This window comes from Stenella coeruleoalba (genome assembly GCF_951394435.1).
Source record: "Stenella coeruleoalba genome assembly, chromosome: 8".
Classification (NCBI taxonomy): Eukaryota; Metazoa; Chordata; class Mammalia; order Artiodactyla; family Delphinidae; genus Stenella; species Stenella coeruleoalba.
The window spans coordinates 106240475-106261181 of NC_137154.1; the positions used below are offsets into that span (position 1 = coordinate 106240475).

General features: G+C 42.5%; 1 protein-coding gene across 4 annotated transcripts in view; it reads right to left on the bottom strand.

Annotated features, from left to right (window-relative positions):
* The window catches only part of OPCML (opioid binding protein/cell adhesion molecule like), a 506338-nt gene that overhangs the window by 103038 nt on the left and 382593 nt on the right, over positions 1 to 20707 (bottom strand). For all 4 annotated transcript variants that reach the window (XR_013829582.1, XM_079930641.1, XM_079930639.1 and 1 more), the window contains exon 3: positions 9264 to 9389. Coding sequence is in view for 3 of the 4 variants with exons in the window: in XM_079930641.1 (XP_079786767.1) it covers positions 9264 to 9389 (126 nt within the window). In the remaining variant the exon portion in view is untranslated. The remainder of the gene's footprint in view (positions 1 to 9263; positions 9390 to 20707) is intronic.

Below are 20707 nucleotides of genomic sequence, written 5' to 3' on the forward strand. Positions count from 1 at the left end.
AGTGAACATAAATTTGCTTTGCAAAAATATGAGAGGAACAGCTTGTTTGCCCATAACTGTTCCACTGAACAAGATATGGATAACCTTGATTTCTCATCTCAGACACCTCTTTCTCACACTCTGGGGATTAATTAGGCTCTAAACGCAACTTCAGATTAGAAACAAGCATCCTGGCTGCCTCGCAGGGAGACAAAGAAGTAGGAGCAGGAGTGGGTGAGGCAGCGGGTCAACTAATAGGCAATTCCTGTTAGTGGCCGGAACTCGCACCTGGGATGGCTTAGAGGAGAAATGAGGTTGGTAGGTCTCAGTGGGTTTATTTTAATTGAAGCGGAGTAACAACAGAGACCTGCCGCAGACAACGGCAGGGAAGTGTTTTTCATTTGGAGGTTTTTTTTCTTAGCACAGTACTGAGTGGTGGCGAGAAACTGTCCAGACACAGGAAGGTAGGTGTGGAATTAGAGAGGAGAATGTAAGCACATGGGCACCCTTGGGTGCCCCAGATAACAAGCAGAATTTGATAAAATATATCACTTTATATTGTACCTGTTCCACCCTCAAGGGATGGGAGCCATCTTTGTACAGCGGACAGAACTCGAGACTTGAAAAACAGGGATGAGGGTCCTTTCACAGGTCCTTTCACAGTAACCTTAGTTACTGTGAGTCATTCGCCATTAACTTTTTCAAGTCTGTTTCTTTGCCTGGGAAATAGGTAGCGTATTTCTTCTTGGATCTACTTAGAAAGTTGCTATAAATTCACTTGAAACGATGCGTGTGAAAATATTTCATAAACTACATTTTTACATAAGCATGTTATTAGTGGAAACCTAGAGGTTCATTTTATTTATGATTCCTAGTTTGAACTTTTTATTTTGAAATAATTATTGATTCCCGAGAAGTTGCAAAAATAGTAGAGAGGAGTCCCGTGTACTCATCCCCAGCTCCCCCAGTGGCCGGCATCTTATGTAACTAAAGCACATTCTCAAAACCAGGTAACTGATAAGGGCACGGAGCAATTAACCCCATGATGGGGATTAGATCCCACCAGTTTTTGCATGTACTCATTTTTTTTTTTTTTTTTTTTTTTTCAGTACGTGGGGCTCTCACTGTTGTGGCTTCTCCCGTTGCGGGAGCACAGGGTCCGGACGCACAGGCTCAGAGGCCATGGCTCACGGGCCCAGCCGCGGAGCATGTGGGATCTTCCCGGACCGGGGCACGAACCCGCGTCCCCTGCATCGGCAGGTGGACTCCCAACCACTGCGCCACCAGGGAAGCCCCATGTACTCATCTTTTATGTCTTTGTGTAGAATTCGAACACTTCATCACACATTATCAATTCATCTAACTACCACAATAATCAGGACATGGAGCCAGTCTTTCACTGCAAAGCAACTGCTTTGTGCAGCCCCTTTCCCTCCCCGCCCCAACTGCTGGCAATCACTGATATGCTGTGCATCTTTGCAATTTTCCCATTTGGGGAATGTTATAAAAGTGGAATCATACAGTATCCCCACCCTTTGAGACTGACTCTTTGCGTTTGTATAATGCCCTAAGGCCCACCCAGGATGTCGAGTGCCCCAACAGTTCACTTCTTTTTATTTCTGAAATGCATTTCAAGGTGTAGATGTGACATAGTTTGTCTAACAAGTCACCCCTTGGACTGTTTCCAAGTTTGTCTATTACAAATAAAACTGCTATGTCATTCTGAATTTTTAGACGTACCAGAGAGGTACTGAATCACTAATGAATGACCCAAGACGTTGAGGAACAAGAGACAAAGACAGAGATAGGAATGAGCATAGTGATGGGCATAATAATACATAAAAAGAAAAGCACAATTATAAATATTAGCACTTTCCTTTCAGGGCTGCTGGGACATTAAATTAGTTAAAACATGTAAAGTGTATAACGGGTCTTGACACGCAATAAGCATGATGCTAACATAATGAGTTCTCAGGCTGACTATAAGCTACAAGGATTCTGAGAAGTAATTTAATTAAAACATGGCACAACAGCAATTTAGAAAAACGCTGGGCAACTCATATGTGTGTCCAGTGCCATTACAAGCCTTCCATTCATTTTTTCTTTTGGTCCTTGTAATGTCTGAGGAAGTTGGCGTAAATAGCCCCAGTCTGCAGTCCAGGCGACTGGGGATCCTGGAGACGACATGATTTTTCTAAAGTCACTCGGATTGTGAAGGCTCAGGCCAGATTTCAATCCCAGGTCGTAAGGACCTGAAGTCTAGTTCCATCTAGAAGCTGACCCTGCCAGCCATGAGGAACCGACACCTTCACGTGAGGGAGAGTTAGCGCTTCTGCCAGCCATGAGGAACCGACACCTTCATACGAGGGAGAGTTAGCACTTCCTTTATGTGTAATGTTAAGGACCTGGCAATTTCTTTTAAGACTTTCCTCTCAAGAATTTCTAGCACGAAAAATAAGAGCTGCGGTAGAAACATTCTGGGACCAGTACATCTCCTAACCTCAATACGTAGCACAGTGAGCAGGAGAGAAAGACCTGCTCAGCTAGGTCAGAACCAAGGATGATGATTTTGCTGGAGTTATCCCTCTTCTCTTCTATGGAATTCACTGGTCTAGCAACCTCATACGTCTAGAACAAAGCTGCCCACACTCCCCCCAGCATATGCGCCACGTACCACTTATTCCTGAAAGCTCTCGGCCTTTCCTCAGAGAAGGCTCTCCCCCATACCACGTTCTCACTTAGGACGCATCCCCTTGGTTACATGGATTGCTGCTCACGACAAATTAGAAGTAGATAGAAGAAACACGCGTAGACACAAGCTGCTAAAAGGCACACGCGTTCTTTAGGAAGCATTGACAATCCTCCGATTTGAGAGAAGGAAGACAAGGCAGAGGAACTATAAAAAACTGAAACAAGAATTTGAGCAGTATTTCAGGGCCATGTTCTTTGTTATCCAGACCTCAAACAGTGAGACACAAACAATTGGTATGCACGATGTTGATATTACATTTTAAAAATGAGGCCAAATGCCATCCACTCTGCTCAAGGCAACAGAGATGAGCGTAATCCATTTTTAACCTGCTTCCATTAAAGATGACTCAAGTCAATGCATAAAGGAATCAGCTTTGGTTACCTGGAAAATTCACTTCTGTGAAATAACTCGTTCTCTTGCTCCCTGAGGTATTACTGTATGGGAGTCGCTTGTAGCAGCAACTCACTCACAGGTGAGTAGCTGTCATCTTAAAATCTCCATGGAGAGGAAACAGGAAAGAAGACTTCATTATTCTCCCCAAACATCTGGTCTTTCCAAATATGTCATTGGAAATGGGGCCAGGTGTGCAAGCATTGCAGTGGATTATTACGGCGCCTTAAGAAGGAAAGAAGACCCTCCTCCCAACCCAACGGCCTGGGCTGTGTCCTCCGCTACGCCCTCTTCCAACATGGTTTTCACATTATTCATACTTTTGCATTCAACGAATGCTGACCCAGAGCTGCTTCTCCTGTCCTTCAGGAAGGGAAGAGAAAATCATTCTTGGAACCCACCTGTGTCACAGTGTGTCCCAAACACACTGGCTCCTTGCCAGTCCACTTTGGCTGCCTGTGTGGGGACTGCCCACTTTTCCCTGGCCTGGGGTTCCATCATGATCCTAGTTTCTAAGCTGTGGGTCAGTCAGAGCAGATCCTATGTGTGAAGTCTACTAAACAAGAGCCGTATTCTCCAGCAAATCCATGTGAACATATATATATACACACTTTAAAGAGCCCATCATCTGCTGCTGAAAATAGATTAGATACAACTTTTATATCTAAAGCTAGAGAACAGATACTTGGTCAAATGCAACCCCCCCCCCCCCCCCCCCCCCCCCGCCGAATGTGTGTGTACTTAGCACTTTGCTTTGAAATGTTCCCAGTGTTACTAATCATGATCCTGTAAAAACCTCCAGCTTTCCTCAGCAGTGAGGCACATGTGCTGTGGGGATGCCTTCCTAGTTTCTGGGAATCCTGGTGCACCTGTCAGTATTGCAAAGGGAACTGGGGGTCAGAGGACTCCAGCTGCACATCTAGTCTGGACAGAAACACTAGGAGGCTTTATATCCACAACTGGAGTCACGGTGATTTTTTCGTTCAAACCTTTCACCCTGCTTTCATAAGAAGGACTTCCTTGGGGTTTGCTTGTTTGTTTTCTTTCTTTTTTTTTTTTTTTTTGTGCGGTACGCGGGCCTCTCACTGTTGTGGCCTCTCCCATTGCGGAGCACAGGCTCCGGACGCACAGGCTCAGAGGCCATGGCTCACGGGCCCAGCCGCTCCGAGGCATGTGGGATCTTCCCGGACCGGGGCACAAACCCGTGTCCCCTGCATCGGCAGGCGGACTCTCAACCACTGCGCCACCAGGGAAGCCCTTCTTTTCTTGTTTAAATTGAAGTATAGTTGATTTACAATGTTGTTTGTTTTTAAGAGGAAATAAAAACCTAAAGATACCTAAAAAACCAAGTTACTTCAAGGGGGCTCCAAGGAAAGTGGCAAGGATGGGACTACTGACATCATGGAAATCGGAAAATGCCCTCAGAGCTCCCTTCCCTGCCTACCCTCAGCTCCAATCAGTTTTTAACATTTTACCATGACCTAAAATGCTTCCTTTTTCAACTACCATTTCAGCCATAGATCGTATTCCTGTTTTGTTTTGTTTTTTCTTTAGAGCTGCATTTTTTCCTTCATTATGTCTATGTACTTTTTGTATTTCAGAGATTCCTCATTATTTCTAATCCACAAATGATTACTATTTTCTAGTGCAATCATGGCTTTATGAGTTCATTTGTCTTTACCTTTTTCTATAATTTACAGAAATTGTCATGTGCTTAGTCTGTCATTTTAAACCATAACCACTATTCTTAATCTTTAATAATCTGCCCGTTAAAATATTCTTTTTCTAAATGGAAGCCTGTTTATTCACTCCTGCTATACAGATCCCCAAATTTAAACAACAGTTTTCAAATGTTGCATTACTATTATCAGAACACAGCTGTCTAGGGGGCTATGTCCTCTGATGTAATTTTGTTGGAATTTCAAAGGAAATGTCATTACAACTTCTATTTCTTACTCTTGCTTGCTGAACTAAACAGTCAATTGTTTTAAAAATGCTATTTGTTGTTCAAGTTATATTGGCTCCTCTTCTAAACCTTTGAAAGCAACTTCCCAAAGTCGCCCCAACTCCAAGTGAGAAGGTGTGTCCTTCTAAAAATAAATATTAGTGGTCACCCTGCAGGTACAAATTTTAAACGTGCAAATCCTCCAGGTTCTAGTGCTTTTCAAACTCGGGAAATGATGCTTTGAGTTTAAATGTTTAAATGTCACTGAGAGGCGGGGAAGAAAGACAAAAGGGGAAATGAGAGACGGCAAAGTGAAGGCCAGAGCGATGAAAACACAAACGGGAACTTGAAAGCTGCACACAGGCTGGGAGACTTAAAGAGGAGAGAGGAATGTCAATTTGGGATTTTTTTTGGAGGCTGCATTGCAACTATTATGTTATATAAAAGATTAGGAATATGTCTGAATCTTTCTTATTTTAAGAGGGAACCCTTACCATGGAACCATTATAAAGAATTGCTTTAAAACAGTTCCACAAAGTCAAGGCACCTTCCAAAAGATTCCTAGGCTGAGAAAACTATGTGTTTAGGATCACATAAATGCACTGAAATTAGTCTGATGGTTAGACATATTTCTGTGTATAATGTAAATCAAAATTCCCCCCGACTTTAAGCAAACTTTCCACGGATGGAGCTTGTATCTTTGGGAACACAAGCTACGGCTGTGTTTATATGAAAGTTGAGCTTTGTGATATCTCTTATACCTCTTTTAATATTCTTGTTAATATTACTTTATAATATTGACATTTTGGATTTCAAACCTGAGGTCTTTACACAAAGGATGTCTGGTGGATTTACTATCATTAACAAGGCAGGGGCTGAAATATGTATTCTCAATGTACATAGGGAACATGAGATAGTGAAAGTCTGAATAACGCTCCTAGTGGCACATCCAGTCTTTCATGTGGTGGATGCTTCTCACATAATTAATGTTCCACATTAGGGGCACATTTTCAGGTCATTATTTCCTATATCTCTGTAGGTATAGTTTTCAAATTTTATTGAGATTTAATTCAAAGACAACAAAATGCACCCATTTTTAGTGCAGCGTTGATTCGTTTTCACTAATTTAAGCACCAATATAACGACCACGGTGCTCGAGATTTCCATCACCCCAAAAAGTCCCTTGTACCCTTTGTAGTCAATTATCCAAACACCCCAACCCTATGTAACTACTGACTTGATTTTAGTCACTCTAGATTAGTTTTTGCCTGTTGTAGAATTTCATATAAATGAAATCATAAAGTACCTGGGTTTTTTTTTTCCGCTTCTCTTATTTAGCAGAATGCTTTCGAGATTCATCCATTTTGTTACATGTATCAGTGGTTTGTTCTTTCTAATTTCTGAGAAACCATCTGTTGCTTAAATTTACCACAATTTAACTATTTACCTGTTGAGGGTTTTGGTTTATTTATAGTTTGAGGCTATCATAAATGAAGCTGCTATGAACATTTGTGTACAATGTATATCTGTGGACATATGTTTTCATTTATCTTCGGTAAATTCCTAGAAGTGGAATTGCTGGGTCATATGCTGAGTGTATGTTTAACTTTATTAACAAAGTGTTAAACTGTTTTCCATAGTACTTATACTGATAGCAACACTTTTGCCCCTTTCCTGTTTGTCCATTTCTGTTCCCCTCTAACCTTAAAAGACCCTAATTATAGGAATGAGATCACTAGGCAATTTAAACTAACTCCTGACCTATGCTCTCCTGAATGCACACCATGCCTAGTCTAACCTGTTGGTTCTTTTCCTAGATAAAAAGAAGTAAGACTAGCTCTTTACCCCAACAGCCCCCCCAAGGAACCCTGAAGGCAGATGACATCTGAGGAGAGAGTCAGCCAGTCTGCATGCAACGGAGAATGATGCAGAACCCAACCTCCTGCCTAAATGATTCACTGAGATTCTTCCCCCCTTTTTCCCTTTAAAAACTGTCCTGGCTGAGCAGAATCTTCAGAGTTGGTCTTTGGACATGAGTCCACCATCTCCCTACATTGCTGGCTTTCATGCTTAAAGCACTTTCCTTTCTACCGACACTTGCCTCTCGAATTATTAGCTTTTGAGTGGCAAGCTACTGAAACTAAGTTCAGTGACAATACCATTCTGTGGTCCCACAGTTAATGTATGAGTTTCAGTTGCTTCACATCCTCATCAACACTTGATATTGTCAGTCTTTTAAATTTTTGTCATTCTAGTAGTTGTGTAGTGGAATCTGATTACAGTTTAATTTTCATTTCTATGATAGATATGTTGAGCATATTTTCATGTTCTTATTCCATTCATATATATTTTTTTGTGAATTGTCTGTTTCAGTGTTTGGTTCACTTCAAGGTAGGTGGTTAGAATCATGTTGTAAGAATTCTTCATACAGCACAGATGTAAATTCTTTGTCAGGTATATGGATGGCAAATATTTGCTCCCAATCTGTGGCTTGTCTTTTCATTTACTATTAATGGTATTTTCAATATTGATGAGGCCAGTTATGAGTTGAATTTCATCCTCCACCCCGACGCCCCCAAAAGATACCTCGAAGTTCTAACCCCAGTGCTTCAGAATGTGACCTTATTTGGACATAGGGTCTTTATAGAGGTAATTAAGGTAATATGAGGTCATAAATGTGGGCTCCAATCCAATGTGTTTGCTACCCTTATAACAAGGGAAAATTTGACACAGAGAGATGCACACAGGAAGAAGGCCATGTGACAATGAAGGCAGGGATTGGGGTGATGTACCTACAAGCCAGGAAACACCAGCAGAAGCTCGGGGAGAGGCCTGGAACAGAGTTTCCCTCACTGGTCTCAAAAGGAACCAATCCTGGGCTTCCCTGGTGGCGCAGTGGTCGAGAGTCTGCCTGCTAATGCGGGGGACACGGGTTCGAGCTCTGGTCTGGGAGGATCCCACATGCCGCGGAGCGACTGGGCCTGTGAGCCACAACTACTGAGCCTGCGCGTCTGGAGCCTGTGCTCCGCAGCAAGAGAGGCCCGCGCACCGTGATGAAGAGTGGCCCCCGCTTGCCACAACTAGAGAAAGCCCTCGCACAGAAACGAAGACGCAACACAGCAAAAATAAATAATAAATTAATTAATAAACTCCTACCCCCAACATCTTCTTTAAAAAAAAAAAAAAGGAACCAATCCTGCCTACACCTTGATCATGGGCACCTAGCAACCAGAGCAATAAGAAAATACATTTCTGTTGTTTAAGCCATGAGGTCTGTAGTACTTTGTTATGGCAATCACAGGAAAATAAAACAAAAGCAAAGTTATCATTTTTCTCTTATGCTTAGAGCTTTGAGTGAACTAGCAAGTCCTTGTCTAGCTCAACATTACTAAGATCTATTCCTAGTTTTCCTCTGGATTTATATTATTTTATATGTCACACACAGGCACACTCCACACATCTTCCTTTTCACTGGGTTTCACGTTTATATTTTCTAATGCCTGAGAAAGCACTTGTTTCTTGTATAATTTATAGAATTAATCAGTTTCTGTTAACAGGGTAAATACATCAGGTGGCTCTTTGCCCATCTCTCAAGTTCAACTCAGAGTAAGTTTTATTTCCAAAGGGATAAGGTCCACTGTCCTTTTGGCTCCCTTCCTATTAAGTTGGAGATGATCATAACTAATGCTTTAATACCAATCACTGAGCGCCCAGCACAGGCACTTGACCATTTCCAGCATCCTTCTTCCACTCTGGGTAAGTGTCCTGAAAGCACTGAGAAGGAGATCCTTTTTCTCCTGGATGCACAAAATAACACCAACATTTTCAGTGCACAGTCCAGCTTTCTAGCCCTCTACTTCAAGAAAGGACAGACAACCCACTGACCCATGCATCCCCACCTTGAGATATTAGTATCTTTGTTGGAAGTTATTCTTATGGCATCTCTGTCCTTCATAGTTGGGAAAACACAAGTCTTCTAAGGTCATAAAAAGGACAGAGAAAATAACTCAGTAAATGTTCTCTACAAACCCTTCTTTAGAACGGAATACCCGGTGACTGATGCATGTAATCTATTTGTTCTTCCATCACTGTGTTACAAATACAGCATTGCTTTCTGAGTCTTGAACTTTTGTTGTGCATTAGAAGCAAGTCTTCAATATACCAACTCTGAAAACTTCCTCCAAGTAAATGACTTACCCTTGACTGACAGGTGTCTCCATGTCACCGTTGGTTCAGGTCTGCCGATAGCAAGACACAGCAGGGTCACACTACTCCCCTCATTCACGGTGACGTCTGAGGAGATATTCATGATCTGGGGAGGAACTGTAAGGAGACAGAGGGGAAAAGAAATATATGAGAACGATTCTTGGCACAAAAGGAGGTGTTAGCCTATAAATATTCATACAGCATGTTTTGAAAAATAAATATTATTCTCAATAATAAATTTTAGAGTTTTATGCTTGACTCGCCAAGGATGTGACCATTAACACAACATGTATAGGGCACTCATGGAAGCAGCTCTACATAATGTCTGGATGTACCAGGATGCAGGTGTGTGTGTGGGGTGCTGGGGAAACAGTAACTGAAGAGACAGGCATTACTGATGGTTGATGGAAAAGCAGAACCAAAGGGAAAATACAAAGTTTTCTAAGAGTTCCTATCGGACCCGTGTGTTCATTCCTCTTAGTGGAAGCCCTGGCTTATGCAGGAACCACACACGTAATCCCCAGCTCAGCCTTTGTTTCCAACGACTCATTCACAAAGCCTCAACCGCACTGGATTAGTTACCATTTCCTGAGCACTCCAGACTATTGAATTCTTTGACCTCACACAGGTTGTGCGGTCCGGGAATTATTTTCTTTCACATTTCTCCTCCTGGAAATCACATTTCTTTTCCTGGAAATTCTTGCTCCTTCCTTAAAATGTATCCTTTACAACTCGGTTGAATTTTCACTGACTCTCCCACTCAGCATTAATTGCTTTCTCCCCTAGACTCCACCAGTGATCGTAGCCCCGGCTACTACTGTTACGCTAAGATCACATTGTACAATTTATTTGTAATGGTATCATGTCCGAGTAGTTAGGAGCAGAGCTCTGGAGCCCAGCTCCTCACCTGCTGAGTGATCTGGGCAAGGTGAATTGTCTTCATCTCTTCGGGCTTTGTTTTCCTCACCTGTGAAACAGATGATAGCAGTAGCTAAACTCATGTTATGAGGTTTCAATTAAACCATGGCTGACCAGGGCACCTGGTGGAAAGGAAGCAATCCCTGGTAGCTGCTAAGATGACAGTGGTGACAAGGATGACAACAGCAATGATGTCATCTTTCAGAAGAGACTGTTGTCCTCTCATGGGCCAGGTCCACGTCCATTTACCTGTCAGCATCACAAAGGCTGACGTGACCCCTGGTCTTGCTGTCTACCTTGTCCTACCTCCAGGCCTGATTTTTAATTCAATTTGAAGCTGGGCATCGGAAAATACCTAGATTCCTTCTCTAATCTTACTTCTCATCGCCCTCAACCTAGTTGGGTTTCTCTCCAATTTCCACATGGTCAACTGCAACAACCTCCCACCTGGACCATCCCACCTGGTCTCTTTCCAATTTTGGATCCTCCAACCTGCCCCCTCCACGTGACCAGAGTGATCTTTTCGGGCAATAATCTCATCAAACTGTTAGCCCCGCTACTTGCTCCCTTAGCTCACCGTGCCCCCCAGGCTTCGCACAAGCCTATTTTCCCTGACCTGAGCCCTCTGCGTCTAACCCCAACCCAGCGACAAGCCTCTTCCTGGCAGCGTCCTCACTAAGGCCGCTCACTGAACACTCTGGACCCAGCTCCCCTGGGAACACGGCAGAGGCACAGGCCCTTCCAAAACTTTGCTTTTCTTCTTCTTCTTTTCACTTCCTACCTGAAAAGACACGGCTCATCTTTCAAGGGACATCAAAGGTCACCTCCCCTTTGCAGTTTTCCCTAACCTCTCCCCAAATCCTGTAAAGAGAATCTCCCACCTCCCCACCTGGGGCGGGGACTGAACGTGCTGTACTTACAGCTGATATTTTATGCCTGTCTCTTCACCTAGAGAGTGAGCTGCTGGAGGAAAAGGATGGAAAGACACCCACCTCTCTTTTCCTCAGTGTCTGGCACAAGGCTGACAAGGGTACCTGCTTAATTCCTCTTTGAAAGAAAGATCCAAAGAACAGATCGAACACATCCCAAAACTAAGGAGGGCAAAGCTTTTAACGGAGGATTTCTGATACCTAAAACTTTCTTCTCAATTTTCTTTCAGATTCTCAAAACAAAAGGAAGGGTGGACAACAGAGAGAGGAGGCTCCAAGCTTATAGTTATGCTGATTTATTCCAACTGCCAGTTTAATTATGAATTGTTAATTACCAAACAGGTAGAGTGCTAGTGGATTCCAAACTACCCTGAGTCAGTGGCAGAGGAGAATTGGGACTGATGCTTGATTCAGACAACTCTGCAGTCTGGAGTTTTATGCTGCTGAGATCTTAGAGGAAAGTCTTTTCAAGGAGAAGCCGTAAGTAACATGGAGAACACTTGCGATCTTAAGGGAATCCACATGAGCAAATAAATAAAAATTACCTGGCTTATAAATCTGCCCATTTGGGATTATTTCTGCATTAGGAATTGGCCTGAAATTTCTTTGCACATATTTTACCGAAATACACAGTGGGAAAAAATAGTGTACTTTCTAACTACACTGCATTCTCTTGAGAAAACTGTACTACTCGTTTTTCAGTATTTTCCAGCTTGTTAAAAAATTGTTCCGGGCTTAGAAATGTCAATACTTTTTCTCACTTTTTTATAAAGCAACAACTTCAGTGAACCTCCCAGAATATTCTCAGAATAATGTCTGCTTTAGCCAGATGTGTTAGGCCATCTGAAGCTCTCTTTCTCTAGACCCAAGAGTCTCTCTGTTTGTAAGGTGGACACAGCTGCGGTGGGAGGGTTGGGGGCATAGCTGGTCAGTGGAGGAGAATTTAGGACATTGCAGCTTTGACGCCCAGGGACAGATTGCTCAATACGGCTCCCGATTCAGGGCTATCAGTTCCATGTATGTTACGTCTCATCGGATAGTTTAAAAGGTCCTGGATTAGGAGATATTTGTAAAATTCTATAGATATTTGAGGGACATCCTCATTCCCCAGGTGATTTACCCCCGTTAGGAGGGAGTTTCCTGGAGGGGGATAGTGAAGGTTGATGCAAACGTTTCACCAAGCCTCAGGCACTGAACCCCTCCATCTTCTGCAGGCCCACACTGTCCTCTGTCACTTTCCCCAAGGAGGAAAGGTAAGGACAGTGTCAAAGGTGAGGGTCGCCAGTAAGACAGGAAACACAGAGAGTGACGTGGGAGAAAGGAAAGTTCTTTCTGTTCTCAATTATGACATCATTATTAGTGTGTAATAGGTAATAATATGTATTACTTATTAACATATGACTTGATGACTTTCAACTTCCTTACACATGCATTATCTCATGGATTCTTCACAAATTATGAGATAAACAGAACAAATATTCTCACTATTAAAAATGAAGAAACTGAGGCATGGGGAGGGTTAAGTAAACTGCCAAAAGTCACGTGGTCAGTAAAGGGCAGAATTCTTTCCATTATATTATATCGCCTCTTTGTTTAACCTCCCATCAATGCCCTAAACACGATATTTGTATTTGCATTTTCTGTCTCCTCTGCTTCGAAGGTCCTCCCTCCTGCATCTTCCCTCACGGCGGTGCCACTGGTCAGCCGGCTTCCCCAGCGCAGCGCCTGCCGCTGAGTGTGGGGCGGCACAGTCATCCTGGTTTCTCCCGCGCTGAGCTTGCCAAGGGGGGTACTCAACACTTGTAATTCATTTAAATCTGATTTGAATTTGGCAATAGCATCATGATCCTCCCCTTGTTTCTGTGATAACCTTTGAACAAAGGAGCACTTGGAAATAAATTTAAATGCTTCTACGTATTTTGACAAGAGAGCTTTGTTCAATTTTCAGACACATATCTGTGGCAAATGAGTCTATCTATCTATCTATCTATCATCTATCTACCTATCTATTATCTATCTACCTACCTATCATCTATCTATCGCTAGTGTTTATGAATATACAGATAAACATGAAACATGTATAACAATCTTACCAGAAATGCTGAAATTACTTAAAGAAAATGGCAGGACCCACAAGAGTCTAATTAAAGGATTACAAATAGCACAGTGTGTTCCCAGTCGCATCTACAGACACTGGGGACCCTCCCCTGCAGGTCACGCATGCATCTGGTTATCTTCTCATTGACAGTGGTGGGCTATAATGTGTCCTAACATGGCTGGGCAGATTGATCACTGCACAACTACAAGGACTTCAGATTGTGGTCATTTTATTTTATTTTTTTTTAAGTATATTTTATTTTATTTATTTATTTATTTTATTTTTGGCTGTGTCGGGTCTTAGCTGTGACATGCGGGATCTTCGTTGTGGCATGTGGGCTCTTTCGTTGTGGCACACAGGCTTCTTTCTAGTTGTGCTGTGTGGGCTTCTTTCTAGTTGTGGTGCGCTGGCTCCAGAGTGTGGGCTCAGTAGTTGTGACACACGGGCTTAGTTGTCCCGTGGCATGTGGGATCTTAGTTCCCTGACCAGGGATCGAAACCGCGTCCCCTGCATTGGAAAGCAGATTCTTTACCACTGGACCACTAGGGAAGTCCCAGAGTGTAGTCATTTTAGATGGATGGATGGATAGGTAGATTGATCGACTGATCGATCGATAGATAGATATAGACATATAGATACACATCTATACCTATACAGATATAGATATAGACATAGATAAAATATTGTCTCTCCATACACATACAGAGAGACAGACAAACACAGTTTTATCAGATTGCAATCAGTGTCTTGAGGAAGGAAGGTCTCTTTGGGCTCGGGGTTGCCATGAGGTACTTACACGTTCTCTTGACCCTCAGCATGGCCGAGGGCTCTTAAACATACCAGTGTGTCTTACCCATGGCCCTTCCTCTCCAATCTCACTGCCACTGGCTTAGTTGAGAAGCTCATCGTCTCTTCCTCGGAATATTACAAGTCTCCTCATTTCTCTACCCACCACCATTTCATAACTCAGACCCCATATACCCCCCCAGTTACATCTTAAATATTTTGCTTCTGCCTAACACCCTCAACCTTTGCCCCTGGCTGAGACTGTGAAGCCCAAACTTCTGCACAGGATCTACAAAACCATTCCCAGCTTGGCCATAGCCTCAGCGCCAGCCCCTCCTCTGACAAGGAGTCCCACATCTCTCTCTGGGGCTACATCGTTCTCTCTTGCCCATGCCTTTACACATCGTATTCCTTCTGCTGCAGAAACACTCCCACTAGTGTGCCCTATGAGCTGCTCACCCTTCAATACTCAACTTGAATAAGACCTCGTTTATGACGCCTTCACTCTTCCTTCTTCCACTCCCAAGGAATTCTTGTTTATGTCTTCATCATACCATTTATCTTTAAAATTGAGCTATTCCATGGACGGGATCTGCCATATTTACCCCTTTTTTAAAAAACCTTTTAATTTATTTACTTTTGGGCTGCATTGGGTTTTCATTGCTGCACGTGGGCTTTCTCTAATTGCGGTGAGCGGGGGCCACTCTTCATTGCGGTACTTGGGCTTCTCCTTGCAGTGGCTTCTCTTGTTGTGGAGCACGGGCTCTAGGCGCATGGGCTTCAGCAGTTGTGGCATGCAGGCTCAGTAATTGTTGCTCACGGGCTCCAGAGCGCAGGCTCAGTAGTTGTGGCGCACGGCTTTAGTTGCTCTGCAGCATGTGGGATCTTCCCGGACCAGGGCTCAAACCCATGTCCCCTGTGTTGGCAGGTGGATTCTTAACTACTGTGCCACCAGGGAAGTCCTGCTCTATTTATCCTTGTATTCCTATTATATAACACCAAGCCTGACATGAAGTAGCATCCTTCCCCCCAAATGTAGTGCATTTATGTGTAAGTTTTTAAAGTGTGTGTGTTGCAATCTGGCAAGTGTTCGCCACTCTAGACCTTTGACATTTGCCCTTTCCTCTCCCTGAAATACTCTCCACCTTATTCTTTTCGTATTTGTTTCCTTCTGGGTTCAGTTTTAATATTATTTCCTCAGAGAAGTCTTCGCTGATGACCCCGGTCCTCTCCCACCCATCAAATTCATGTCCTCTTCTTACAGTCTCTTCTCAACCTTTAAATTGTCTTCAAGAATTCTTATATACTTTTGTGCTTTTATAGACACTTGTATGATTATTTGTTTAAAGTCTCTCTGGCACTGGACTATAAGCTTTAAAAACCACTATACTCCCAGTGTACTGAACTATGCTTGGCACATAGGTGTTTAATAAAAATGTATTATATGAATAAGTGCCTATTATCAAGACTGTGTATACACGTTATTGTATACTTGTGAGAGAGCAAGCCTGAGATAGGAAAATCTTTTCTAAAAGAGAAATGTTTCTTTGTGCAAAGGTAATTGGGGACTGAACTCTGGACATACCAGCACCACCCTACACAAAGCTGATATGACAAGGTTGAAACAGTGTACGAGAGGCCGTGCACCACGGCTTAGGTTCCAGAGTCCAGGAGACTTGTGTAACCCTGGGCAACGCTGGCTTAGCCCCTCTGAGCTCTGGTTCTTCATTTGTAGAATGAAGATGACAGAATTGATCTAAGTTGTTATAAGAATTAAGTGCAAATGTGTATAGCATGCTAGTGCAGAGCCTGGAAATAAGTAAGTACGTAATAAATGGTATCTGTTATTGTTCGTGTTTATCTATGATTGTTAATATACATGCCATTTAGAATCTGATAAATGGCTAATCTGTGCCTAACTGCTCATTTTCTAAATCTCAATTCCTTCCATTTTAAGTCAGCACTCATAAATGACGTTTGCCTTGGATAGCTGGGACAATTCCAGAGTAAAAAGTAAATATTTGATAACTAATTGTTAATTTCTGCCTCTTAATCTGAGCTATCAAACCCAAGTGAAGGCGTAGGGCAAATCGCACATGTTTATATAAAGAAATTACCTGGCTCTTCCTTACCTATTTTCTTTTAGGGGCCTCTGTTTCTGTTTCTAGAAAGAACAGGGTAAAAACTTCAGCACCATGCCCTCTTATTTCAAGGGCAGTAATTCCACCCATTGCAACTATACCCTGTCTCTGTCCAGGCACAGTGTTTGACAGTCACGTTTTAAGTGTTTTATTTAAGACTGAATGGCACAGTTAAAACAAACAGAAAAGAGAATCTTATAATTTGGAGTCATAGAGGCTAAAGTCTGAATACCATTTTTTTTTCCAACTACTTTCTGTGTGATTAAGCCCTTAAGCTTCCTCTACCATAAAATGGGCGTAAAAATATTTGCCACAAAGGGATGTGAGATTAGAGATAATGATTTTAAAGAGATTTAAATAGTTATTATTGTTGTTTTCACATTATTATCATTATTATCCCCAGAGAATAACAATATGTTAAGAGACCATGAGAAAACTAATATAAATATGAACTGCTTTCTACTACATTTTTAAACACTCAAGGCTTGTTTATTAAAAAAATACAGTAAAGGGCTTCCCTGGTGGCGCAGTGGTTGAGAATCTGCCTGCTAATGCAGGGGACACGGGTTCGAGCCCTGGTCTGGGAGGATCCCACATGCCATGGAGCAACTAGGCCCGTGAGCCACAACTACTGAGCCCGCGCATCTGGAGCCTGTGCTCCACAACAAGAGAGGCCGCGATAGTGAGAGGCCCGGGCACCGTGATGAAGAGTGGCCCCCGCTTGCCACAACTAGAGAAAGCCCTCGCACAGAAAAGAAGACCCAACACAGCAAAAATAAAGTAATTAATTAATAAACTCCTACCCCCAACATCTTCTTTAAAAAAAAAAAAATACAGTAAAGACTTTTAAAGACTCATTGTTTTATTCTAGGATTACCTTTTGTTTTGTGTTTTAACAAGGAAGCTTATTTCATAAACTAGAGTTAAGGCTAATTGGGGAACGACAGTATGCATGCTAGGCTTGGTCGTGCCGTATTTTCCATACTAAGTATTATTTTATGGTGCAAAAGGCATTACACCAAATGTCAGGAGTCATAGGTTCGAATCTTGGTTTCTCCATAGCTGTGTGATCTTTTGTAAACCAGTTAAGCCCTCTGGCTTTGGGGCGTGTGTGTTGTGTTTGTATGTGTATGTGTTGTGTGTGTATGTGTATTTGTGTGAGTGTGTGTGTGTATGTGTGTGTGGTGGTGATGGCGTCTGATTGTTTATTTGGTTAGTTTTGAGTGAAGAAGTTAGATTGTGAATTTTCAGGTCCCTTCTGGTCTAAATTCTGTGAGTTAATGATCTTCTAGCCACAGTGCAAGTTCAAGGGGGCTACTCCTGGGAACAAAGTGCTACCACCACCAGGAGCAACAACAAAATAGCTAGTGTTCATTTACTTGAGGCTGGTATTAAGTGCTCTATATACATTATTTCCTTTAATCCTTAACACAGCCCTAGTAAATATTCCCTGTTAAAAAGTCAGCATAAGGGTAGACGTCTACATCAGTTAAATAGAATTAAGTGTCCAGAAATATATCCATACTTTTATGACCAATTAATTTTCAACAGGAAGCAAAAACAATGCCATGAAGAAAGAAAAGTCTTTTCAACAGATGGTGCTGGGGTAACTGTACATCCACAGGAAGAAGAATCAAGTTGAACCCCTACGTCACATCATATAAAAAAATCAACTCAAAATGCATCACATACCTAAATGTAAGAACTAAATCTTAGAAGAAGACAAAGGTGTGACTCTTTGTGATCTTGGATCAGGCAATGATTTCTTAGACATGACACCAAAAGCACAAGCAACAAAAGAAAAGAAATAGATAAGCTGTACAGCATTGAAATTTTAACAACTTTTAGTTCTGTGCAATTTGAAGCAAAGTTTGTGCTTCAAATGTCCCTATTGAGAAAGAAAAAATCCCCACAGAACGGGAGAACATTTTTACAAATGATATATCTGATAAGGAACTAAATCTAAAATATATGAAAACGCATGCAACTCAACAAAAAAATACAAATAACCCAATTAAAATGTGGACAAAGGGATCTGAATAGACATTTATCCAATGAAGATACAGAAATAGCCAGTATGTACATGAAAAGATGTTTAGCATCATTATTCATTAAGAAAATGCAAATCAAAACACAATGAGTTTCCGCTTCACATCCACTAGAATGGCTATAATCAAAAAGACAGATAATAACAAGAGTTAGTGAGGACGTGGAGAAATTGGAACCCTCACGCATTGCTAGTGGAATTGTAAAGTGGTGCAGCCACCTTAAAAGACAGTCTGGCAGATCCTCAGAAGATTAAAGATAGAGGTATCATGTGACTCACCAATTCAACTCCTAGGTACATACTCAGGAGGAATGAAAACATGTCCACACAACAACTTTTACACAAATGCTCATGACAGCATTTTTCATAGTAGACAAAGATCGGACACAACCCCAACAGTCATCAACAGCCGAATGGATAAGCAAAATGTAGCGCATCCTTACAATGGAATACAATTCACCTCTAAAAAGAAACAAAGTACTGATGCTTTAACATGGGTGAGCCTTGAAAACATTAAGTGGAAGAAACTAAACACAAAAGGCGACATATTACATGGTTTCTACTTATATGAAATGTTCAAAAGGGGCAAATCCATAGAGACAGAAAGTATATTAGTTGCCAGAGGCTGGGGAGAGGGGCAAATAGGGAGTGACCGTTAATGGGCCTGGGTTTCTTTTGGTGTGATGAAGATCCTCCAGAACTGGACAGCAGTGATTGTTCTCCAACCTTGTGCATCTATAAAAGCGACTGGATTGTACACTTTAAAAGGATGAATTTTCTGGTGAGTGAATTATAACCCTATAAAGATGTTGTTAAACAAACAAACAAACAAGGTTTGTCAGCTCCTGAGAGGTAGAACCAGATGTTCTTGCACTAAGGAGAGAAGGCAACCTCCCATCGCATAGGGTTCTCAGAAAATATCTTCCTCGTTTATTGACAGTTCCATGCATCTGCTTAACTCTCCATTTCTCATTGCTTGCCTACTGCTTCCCTTCCCTTTTCAAGACAACTAGCCATGCCCAGCCACGTCAGCCTCTCTGCAATGCTCAAAGCGCCCTGTACTCACTCATCATTCCACACTTTGATCTATGCTGTGTCCTCTGCTCATGTGCCTTCTTCTTCTCCCCTCCTCTGTCTGTTCTACTCCTACTCATGCTGGAAAACTGAAATTGAGATATAATAGCCTCCCTCCATCACCTCTCCCCATCCTAGAGGTGAGTATGGGCTCCCTGTGCATAACGATGTACTTTATTCATTCTAAAACATTAGCTGAGTGCCTAACGTGTCCTAGGATTACTTTGGTGGTAGAAGAGTGGACAGACAAGTCCCTGCCTCATGTTAACTGTGGAGCTTAGTGTCTAGAGGAGACACATGTGACACTGACACATTATCATTGACACATGAATCAATGTGTGATGAAGCTGTGGGTGTGCAAGAGACCAGGGGAGCCCATGATGGGGGTCTGTCCTGGCCGGTGGGTCTGGGTGAGGCATTTGCTCTGAGCAGAGCTGGGCAGAGGGATCAGCATATGCAAAGGCTTTGCAGAGACAGGAAGCAGGGTGAGCTTGGGGGGACTGTGGCTGAAGTGAAAAGAGTAAAACCATACAAGCTGAGGCTGCCTAGGCAGGGGGGAAGAACTCATAGGCTCTTGGAGGAAATGCTAAGATTTTTATCTTTTTTATAAGAGAAATAGGGGGACATTAAAATGTGTGATGATGATGATGACGATGGTGATGATGATGATGGTGATAATGATGGTGATGGTGAGGATGGTGAGGATGATGATGACAGTGATGATGATGGTGATGATGGTGATGATGGTGATGGTGAGGATGGTGGTGATGATGATGGTGATGATGGTGAGGATGGTGATGATGATGATGGTGATGATGATGGTGATGGTGATAGTGAGGATGGTGATGATGGTGATGATGGTGATGTTGATGATGGTGATGATGGTGATGGTGAGGATGGTGAGGATGATGATGATGGTGATAATGATGGTGATGGTGAGGATGGTGAGGATGATGATGACAGTGATGATGATGGTGATGATGGTGATGATGGTGATGTTGATGATGGTGATGATGGTGATGGTGAGGATGGTGAGGATGATGATGATGGTGATAATGATGGTGATGGTGAGGATGGTGAGGATGATGATGACAGTGATGATGATGGTGATGATGGTGATGATGGTGATGGTGATGATGGTGATGGTGATGGTGATGGTGATAGTGAGGATGGTGATGATGGTGATGATGGTGATGATGGTGATGGTGAGGATGGTGAGGATGATGATGATGGTGATGATGGTGATGGTGATGGTGATGATGGTGATGATGATGATGGTGGTGATATGATGATGGTGATGGTGATAATGATGGTGATGATGAGGATGATGGTGATGATGATTATGGTGATGATGGTGATGGTGATGGGTGCTGGGGGAAGGACAGATTACACTGGGAATAGGGCAGAAGTGCGAACGGGAGAACTGGCTCGGATGTTGCCCA